We start from the raw sequence: 10,099 nt of genomic DNA on the forward strand, positions 1-10,099 counted from the left end.
TTAAAATACAAAAATGAGGACACCTTATATGTTATATTTTTCTTATATGTTAGAATTTTTCTTATATGTTATATTTTGAATTTTTTTTAAACTACTTTAAATTAATATAAGTTTTCCTTAAGTATACGACTAAAAACATTAAAATGACATGTATCAATTCGATGGTTGATTTGAAAGCTTTCAAAATCATATGTAAGATAAAAGTCTAAATAATTCAACTGTGAAAACAATACTGTTCACTTTTTTCAAGAATGTGTTCGATGGAAAAAATAAGGTTTTTATGTCATAATTTGTTTAATGTCCAATCCGATCAACCTATGATGTATTAATTATAGTTATGTTGCATTATTTTTAATAAAAATTGATTCGATCCATCAGAAAGAAATTATATAATAACAACAAAAAATATTTTATATATATAAATAAAATGATCAAATATATAAAAGAAACTATCGATAATATATACAAATAAATTCACCCTGCGCAAGACTTATCATAGTAATAGGTAAACTTTAAGCATAAGTAGAAACTTATCACCTCAATAATTATACTGGTATTGGGTATTGACGATTGACTAAACTAAACATTTGTATGCGTCAACTATTTTTTATCTAATCAAATTATTATTACAGGTGACAAAAGAAAATCAAATATTTATGGATATGATTTAGATACTTTACTCGTATAAGTCCATGACAGATCATATGTTGGCAAATAGCTAAATGACACATCAGCACGGTAGAAAATATTCTGACCGTAGATGAAATTATTGTGCCTTTTTTTTTGTTTTTTTAGTTAAGTAAAAAAAATTCTTTAATTAATCAATGTCAATAAAATAAAATAAATAAATTCCAGCAGTTTTAGGAACATATATATAAACCAAAAAGCATCGAAACGGCTATAATTGGCGTTACAGTTTTCCTAAAACGAGAGGGATTAAGAGAGTTTTCTCGGATATCTATTTTTATATTCGAGTTTCTGAGAAAATCTTTGATTTGTGGTGGTTTCAACAATCTTTTCTCAGCAAAAAAAAAAAATTATCGAGAAAAGTCTTCTAATTTTCTCTGTGGATTAAAACCATGTCGGATGGACACTACTATAGTTCTAAGAAGACGGACGATATCTGCGAAGATGTTTGTGGTCAGGTGAGACCTCTGATTCCTAATCTCTGTTCTGTTTCGGTTCTTATCAATTTCGTGATGAATCGTTTTTTTGTTTGTTTTTTTGTCTTTCTTTGGCATTAACGAAATCGAGATTCTGATACCAATTTGATGAGAATTGATCGTAATGCATTATATAATGGTCGGAATCGAGAAGACGATTTGATTGATTTCTCGATTGTTTTGTTTTGTCTGAAATATTTTTTTTTCTTGAAAACACTTTTTGTTTTTGTTTTGTTACAATTTAACATTATTTGTTTTAGGGTTTGATTCTCTGTGTGCAATCTCTGTACCGGTACAAGGATCGTTACATTGATTCCTAACCGTTTCCGGTTTGGTTATTTGTTCTCCAGGACGGTTCACGAGCAGCCAAGGCCTTATCAAGAGTCAGATGCTTACTACGAGGACTCGATTTCAAAACCTACATCCTCTTCTTCACCCTCGTCCCCTTACTCATCTTCGGAGCCTACCTCCACGGCCAGAAGCTCACCTACTTCTTGAGACCCCTCTGGCAATCACCTCCCAAACCCTTCCAAACCATCCCCCACTACCACCACGTCAACGTCTCCATGCAAACCCTCTGCGCCCTCCACGGCTGGAGCCACCGCGACTCTCCTCGACGCGTCTTCGACGCCGTGCTCTTCAGCAACGAGGTCGACATGCTCACCATCCGCTGGAAAGAGCTCCACCCTTACGTGACCCAGTTCGTAATTCTCGAATCCAACTCCACCTTCACCGGTTTGCCTAAACCGCTGGTTTTCGCCGCGAACCGGGAAAATTTCGGTTTCGTCGAGCCGAGGCTGACGTACGGGAGCATCGGAGGGAGGTTCAGGAGAGGAGAGAACCCTTTTGTCGAAGAAGCTTACCAGAGGATCGCGTTGGATCAGCTGATAAGACTCGCGGGGATTCAAGAAGACGATCTTTTGATAATGTCTGACGTGGACGAGATCCCTAGCTCACATACCATCAACCTCCTTAGATGGTGCGATGGTTACCCGCCGGTTCTTCATCTTCAGTTAAAAAACTACTTGTACTCGTTTGAGTATTACGTGGACAGCAAGAGCTGGAGAGGTTCTGTTCATCGGTACATCCCCGGGAAGACGCGGTACGCTCATTTCCGACAAGGGGACGTTCTTTTGGCGGACTCTGGTTGGCACTGCAGTTTCTGTTTCAGACGCATTAGCGAGTTTGTGTTCAAGATGAAAGCGTATAGTCACAATGACCGTGTTAGGTTCTCTCATTATTTAAATCCGAAAAGGATTCAAGATGTGATATGTAGAGGGACTGATCTGTTTGATATGATTCCTGAGGAGTATACGTTTAGGGAAATTATTGGGAAGCTGGGTCCGATCCCGAGGTCTTACTCGGCTGTTCATCTACCAAGTTATCTGATTGAAAAAGCTGAGAGTTATAAGTACTTGTTACCTGGGAACTGCGTAAGGGAAAGTGGGTGATAAGGGTTTGCGCTTATCAGGCTTTTTAGTTTATTAGGTGATGTGGAGGGAAATGGTACAGTTTATTGAAGAGAGGGATCTGATATGGAGTCTTTGTCTGCGTATTAAAACTGACTCATGTTCCCATGTTGTTTTTGGGGAAGTTTTGCTGGGATAGTCTCTCCTCTCTCTTTCTCTTTACTCCAAAACTCTGTTTCACTCTCTCTTTACTTGTTAGTCTGTACAATTCACTAGTGATTTCTTTACATTATCCTCATATTCTTTGTAATCTTTATTTTTAAAAATTCATTCATGGTTTGTTATCCTCTTGATCCAATTGTTAGTTGCTTTTAAGCCTTTTCCCCCTGATAATGGCGATGTGTCTGCAAAACTTAAACCAAATAATTTGTAAAATTCTTGTTATTTAAGAAAAAGTTTCACATTATTGTGAAAGACAAACATTTGTTGAGTTGTTGATTTCTCTGTTATATGAATACTACACTTTTGCCAATCTCCATTGTTCTGTGTGGTGAAGATATTCCGGGTAAAACCCATCTACATCGATTGTAGTCGCTAAAAGGCAACATTATATGAATACTATACATTTGCCAATCTCTCTTTATGTCAGTCAGAAATCAAACATGAGCAACAGCTTCGGTCAAATCATTAGAGAGGTTGGTTTGTTAGTTTCATCATTGCTTTATGATCCGTGAAGACTATTTAACAATAAATAATATAATAGTAGAAATAGAAATATAATAATAGTTTATAATATTTGTTATATTATTTTTATTTTATTTTGTTACTAAAGCCGATCTTCAATATTTTATGCAGTTTTTTAAAAGAAAAATATTTTAAATACCAATTCTTATTTGTTTCTTTTTAATATTTACAAATTTTAGAAATATTATTTAATTTTATGTTTTGATAATTATATAAGTAACAATTTTTATCTTAATTTTAATAGAATTTTATTTAATATATTTAACCAAAAATAGTTTTAAAATATTTTCAAAAATATAATTTTAAATATATTCATATATTTTTAAACTTATATATTTTTTAAATACTTTTAATTTATTTTAGTTTTATACATAATTAAATTTTAATATTGTAAGCAAATCATAAAATCTTAAAATCTTAAAGTTTTTTAAAACTTTTATTTCTGCACATAGTGCATGAAAACACTTATTTTACTGTAAATATGTGGCATAAGTTTATTAGCCTAATTAAGTAAATTTGTAATTAAAAAGTTGTGGAATCTGTCAAACTAAATGAATTTGGGTAAGAATAAATCAGTTTGTGAGATATTATTAAGTTGACAAATTAAATTTATGTCCAAAATAAAATAAATATATGAAATAGTTACTAAGTCTGTAAAAATATAAGATAATAAATAATGAATATATAGAACAATAATCAATTCTGTTAAAAAAACAATCTATCAAAATAAAAAATTGATTGTTTTTTGGATAAATGTAAATCTTAAAATAATTTCTAGCCCCAAAGACTAATCTCATGAAGCGTAATATCCGGATATGCAAAACCTTTTTACCACTAGATAAAGGCGACTCAGTTAATGATAAATCGATAAGTAAGACACTAATTAACTAAATTTCTGATAAAATCTAAAAGTGTGAAAATATTTGTCATGGAAAATAATTTTGTTGAAAAAGTATGTTGTTTCATAGAATAGACTTGGATGACAGATTAATTTAGTGTATCTCATGGAAAAACTATAACCTTTTGTGATTTGGAAATTATAATAATGGAATTGATGTAAATATAAAATTTAATAACCAATTATTTAAAGGTAAAATATACATTAAAATTAAACAAAATCTACTTCTTAGTGTTTACCCCAACGAAAATATTGAATTTTTCGATAAATGCTCTATATACTGAAGCCTATGATCTTTAGTGTTGTTTTAAAATTTCTAAACACATTCTACATTTGTATTAATGTATACTAAAATCTCTTTCAAGGTACATGGACATTCTTTTAATTTTTTGTCAATTAATTTAGTAAAACTTCATAATACTCCCTAAATTGATGGATTAACCACTATAAAATCCCTATTCTCTAGAAAAATGTCGACAACAAAGGTTTCAAACCTCTTTGACCTTCATCATATCAGTGAAGGATGCAATTATGCATTAAAACAGAATTTTCATATTTTTGAATTTTTCTCAAAATCTATGTGTACCCCAACGAATATATTGAGTTTTTCGGTAAATGTTCTATATACTGAAGCCTATGATCTTTAGTGTTGTTTTAAAATTTCTAAACATATTCTAAATTTGTATTAATATAAGTACTAAACTCTCTTTCATGGTACATGGACATCATTTTAATTTTTTGTCAATTAATTTAGTAAAACTTAACAATACTCCCTAAATTGATTGACTAACCAATATAAAATCGCTATTCTCTAGAAAAACGAAGACAACAAAGGTTCTAAACCTCCTTGACCATCATCATATGTTAGTGAAAGAAACAACTATGCATTAAAACTGAATTTCCATATTTTTGAATTTTTCTCAAAATCTGTGTGTTAAAAACCCCTACGGAAATATTGAGTTTTTCGGTAAATGTTATATTTACTGAAGCCTATTATCTTTAGTGTTGTTTTAAAATTTATAAACACATTCTACATTTGTATTAATGTATATTAAACTCTCTTTCATGGTTCATTGGCATTGTTTTAATTTTTTCTCAATTAAATTAGTAAAACTTCATAATACTCCCTAAATTGGTGGAGTAACCACTATAAAATCTCTATTTCTAGAGAAACGGAGACAACAAATGTTCTAAACCTCTTTTACCTTCATCATAAGTTAGTGAAGTATGTAACAATACATTAAAACATTATTTTTATATTTTTTAATTTTTCTAAAAATCTATGTGTTAACCCCTACGAAAATATTAATTTTTTCGGTAAATGCTCTATATACTGAAGCCTATGATAATTAGTGTTGTTTCAAAATTTCTAAACATATTCTAAATTTGTATTAATGTATATTAAACTCTGTTTCATAGTACATGGACATCATTTTAATTTTTTTTCAATTAATTTAGTAAAACTTCATAATACTCCCTAAATTGGTGGACTTAACCACTATAAAATCGATATTTTCTAGAGAAACAAAGACAACAAAAGTTCCAAACCTCTTTGACCTCCATCATAAGTTAGTGAATGATGCAACCATGCATTAATACAGTATTTTCATATTTTTGAATTTTTCTCAAATTCTATGTGTTAAACCTTACTAAAATATTGAGTTTTTCGGTAAATGCTCTATATACTGAATCCTATGATATCTAGTGTTGTTTTAAAATTTTTAAACACATTCTAAATTTGTATTAATGTATATTAAACTTTTTTTCATCGTACATGGACTTCGTTTTAATTTTTTGTCAATTAATTTAGTAAAACTTCATAATACTCCATAAATTGATGAACTAACCACTATAAAATCGCTATTCTTTGAAAAAAGGAGAGACTAAGGGTTCCAAACCTCTTTGACCTTCATCATATGTTAGTGAAAGATGTAACTATGCATTAAAATAGAACTAACCCCATCGAAAATATTAAAATTTTCAGTAAATGTTCTATATATTGAAGCCTTTGATCTTTAGTGTTATTTTAAAATTTGTAAACACATTCTACATTTGTATTAATGTATATTAAACTGTCTTTCAAGGTACATGAACATCGTCTTAATTTTTTGTCAATTAATTTAGTAAAACTTCATAATACTCCCTAAATTGATGGACTAACTAATATAAAATCGCTATTTTCTAGAAAAACGGAGAAACAAAAGTTCCAAACCCCCCTTTGACATTCATCATATATTAGCGAATGATGCAACAATGCATTAAAACAGTATTATCATATTTTGATTTTTCTCAAAATCTATGTGTTAACCCTAGCGAAAATATTGAATTTTTCGGTAAATGCTCTATATAATGAAGCCTAAGATTATTAGTGTTATTTTAAAATTTCAAAACATATAATACATTTGTATTAATGTATATTAAACTCTCTTTCATGGTACATCGACATCGTTTTAATTTTTTGTCAATTAATTTTGTGAAGCTTCATAATACTCCCTAATTTAACGGATTAACCACTATAAAATTGCTATTCTCTAGAAAAACGGAGACAACAAAAGTTCCAATCCTCTTTGACCTTCATCATATGTTAGTTAAAGACGTAACTAGGCATTAAAACATAATTTTCATATTTTTGAACCTACGAAAATATTGAGTTTTTCGGTAAATGCTCTATATATTGAAGCCTCTGATCTTTAGTGTTATATTAAAATTTTTAAACACATTCTACATTTGTATTAGTGTACATTAAACTCTATTTCATAGTACATGAACATCGTTTTAATTATTTGTTAATTAATTTAGCAAAACTTCATAATACTCCCTAAATTGGTGTACTAACCACTATGAAATCACTACTTTCTAGAGAAACGGAGACAACAAAATTTTCAAACCTCTTTGACCTTCATCATATGTTAGTTAATGATATAACTATGCATTAAAACAGAATTTTCATATTTTTGAATTTTTCTTAAAATCTATGTGTTAACAACCCCTACGAAAATATTGAGTTTTTCGGTAAATGTTCTATACACTGAAACCTATGGTATTTAGTGTTGTTTTAAAAGTTCTAAACACATCTACATTTGTATTAATGTATATTAAACTCTCTTTCATGGTACATGGGCATCGTTTAATCTTTTGTCAATTAATTATTTAATTTAGTAAAACTTCAAAATACTCCTTAAATTGATGAACTAACCACTATAAAATCGCTATTCTCTAGAAAAACGGAGACAACAAAAGTTCCAAACCTCTTTGACCTTCATCATATGTTAGTGAATGATGCAACTATGCATTAAAACAATATTATCATATTTTTGATTTTTTCTCAAAATCTATGTGTTAACAATCCCTACGAAAATATTGAGTTTTTCGGTAAACGCTTTATATACTGAAGTCTATGATCTTTAGTGTTGTTTTAAAATTTCTAAACACATTCTATGTTTGTATTAATGTATATTAAACTCTCTTTCATTGTACATGGACATCGTTTTATTTTTTTGTTAATTAATTTAGCACTACTTCATAATACTACCTAAATTGGGAGACTAACCGCTATAAAATCGTTATTTTCTAGAGAAACGGAGACAACAAAAGTTCTAAACCTCCTTGACCTTCATCATATGTTAGTGAAGTATGCAACTATGCATTAAAACAGAATTTTCATATTTTTGAATTTTTCTTAAAATCTATATGTTAACAATCCCTACGAAAATATTTAGTTTTTCCGTAATTAAATGCTCTATATACTGAAGCCTATGATATTTAGTGTTGTTTCAAAATTTCTAAACATATTCTAAATTTATATTAATGTATATTAAACTCTCTTTCATGGTACATGAGCATTGTTTTAATTTTTTCTCAATTAATTTAGTAAAACTTCATAATACTCCCTAAATTGGTGGAGTAACCACTATAAAATCATTATTTTCTAGAGAAACGGAGACAACAAATATTTCAAACCTCTTTGACCTTCATCATAAGTTAGTGAATGATGCAACTATGCATTAAAACAGTTTTTCATATTTTTGAATTTTTCTCAAAATCTATGTGTTATCCCTACGAAAATAGTGAGTTTTTCGGTAAATGCTCTATATACTGAAGCCTATGATATTTAGTGTTGTTTTTAATTTCTAAACGCATTCTACATTTGTATTAATATATATTAAACTCTCTTTCATAGTACATGACATCATTTTAATTTTTTGTCAATTAATTTAGTAAAACTTCATTATACTCCCTAAATTGGTGGACTATCCCTTATAAAATCGATGGAAGAAAGCAATCTGGCGACAACAAAGGTTCTAAAAATCTTTGACATTCATCATATGTTAGTGAAGGATGCAACTATGCATTAAAACATAATTTTCATGTTTTTGAATTTTTCTCAAAATCTATGTGTTAACCCCTACGAAAATATTAAATTTTTCGGTAAATGCTCTATATAATGAAGCCTATGATATTTAGTGTTGTTTTTAATTTCTAAACGCATTCTACATTTGTATTAATATATATTAAACTCTCTTTCATAGTACATGACATCATTTTAATTTTTTGTCAATTAATTTAACCACTATAAAATCGTTATTTTCTAGAGAAACAAAGACAACAAAAGTTTCAAACCTCTTTTACCTTCATCATAAGTTAGTGAATGATACAACTATGCATTAATACAGTATTTTCATATTTTTTAATTTTTCTCAAAATCTATGTGTTAACCCCTACGAAAATATTAAATTTTTCGGTAAATGCTCTATATAATGAAGCCTATGATATTTAGTGTTGTTTCAAAATTTCTAAACATATTCTAAATTTATATTAATGTATATTAAACTCTCTTTCATGGTACATGGACATCTTTTTAATTTTTTGTCAATTAATTTAGTAAAACTTTATAATACTCCCTAGTGATGGACTAACCACTATAAAATCACTATTCTCCCGAAAAACGGAGACAGAAAAGGTTCAAACATCTTTGACCTTCATCATATGTTAGTGAAGGATGCAACTATGCATTAAAACAGAATTTTTATATTTTTGAAATTTTCTTAAAACCAATGTGTTAACCCCAACGAAAATATTGAACTTTATGGTAATACTCTATATACTGAAACCTTTGGTTTTTAGTATTGTTTTAAAATTTCTAAATACATTCTACATTTATATTAATGTATATTAAACTCTCTTTCATGGTACATGGACATCTTTTTAATTTTTTGTTAATTAATTTAGTAAAACTTCATAATACTCCCCAAATTGATGGACTAACCATTATAAAATCGCTATTCTCTAAAAAATGGAGACAACAAAGGTTTTCAACCCCTTTGACCTTCATCATATGTTAGTGTAAGATGCAACTATGCATTGAAACAATATTTTCATATTTTTGAATTTTTCTGAAAATTTATGTGTTAACCCTACGAAAATATTAAATTTTTCGGTAAATGTTCTATATAGTGAAGCCTATAAAAATTTAGTGTTGTTTCAAAATTTCTAAACATATTAAAAATTTGTATTAATGTATATTAAACTCTCTTTCATGGTACATTGACATCATTTTAATTTTTTGTCAATTAATTTAGTAAAACTTCATAATACTCCATAAATTGGTGGACTAACCACTATGAAATCGCTATTTTCTAGAGAAACGAAGACAACAAAAGTTCCAAACTTCTTTGAACTTCATCATATGTTAGTAAATGATGCAACTATGCATTAAAACAGAATTTTCACATTTTTGAATTTTTTTCAAAATCTATATGTTAACCCCAACGAAAATATTGAATTTTTCGGTAAATACTCTATATACTGAAACTTATGATCTTTAGTGTTGTTTTAAAATTTATAAACAAATTCTACATTTGTATTAATGTATATTAAACTCTCTT

The 10,099-nt window shown here is 28.8% G+C and overlaps 1 protein-coding gene across 1 annotated transcript; it reads left to right on the forward strand.

Moving 5' to 3' along the window:
- Window positions 1–906: 906 nt before the first annotated feature.
- LOC106325441 lies at window positions 907–2,876 on the forward strand. Its single transcript, XM_013763487.1, has 2 exons — window positions 907–1,145; window positions 1,514–2,876. The coding sequence occupies exons 1-2, from the start codon at window positions 1,080–1,082 to the stop codon at window positions 2,612–2,614; spliced, it is 1,167 nt and encodes a 388-aa protein (XP_013618941.1). The 5' UTR covers window positions 907–1,079; the 3' UTR covers window positions 2,615–2,876.
- The last annotated feature ends 7,223 nt before the right edge of the window (window positions 2,877–10,099 follow it).

The sequence above is a fragment of the Brassica oleracea genome, chromosome C2 (genome assembly GCF_000695525.1).
Source record: "Brassica oleracea var. oleracea cultivar TO1000 chromosome C2, BOL, whole genome shotgun sequence".
In the NCBI taxonomy this organism is placed as follows: domain Eukaryota; kingdom Viridiplantae; phylum Streptophyta; class Magnoliopsida; order Brassicales; family Brassicaceae; genus Brassica; species Brassica oleracea.

Bases quoted from the DNA above. Each gene is read 5' to 3' on its own strand.
- LOC106325441 (XM_013763487.1), top strand. From the start codon at position 1,080: ATGTCGGATGGACACTACTATAGTTCTAAGAAGACGGACGATATCTGC. The intron at 1,146-1,513 runs GTGAGACCTCTG...TTTGTTCTCCAG, and splicing joins GCGAAGATGTTTGTGGTCAG to GACGGTTCACGAGCAGCCAA.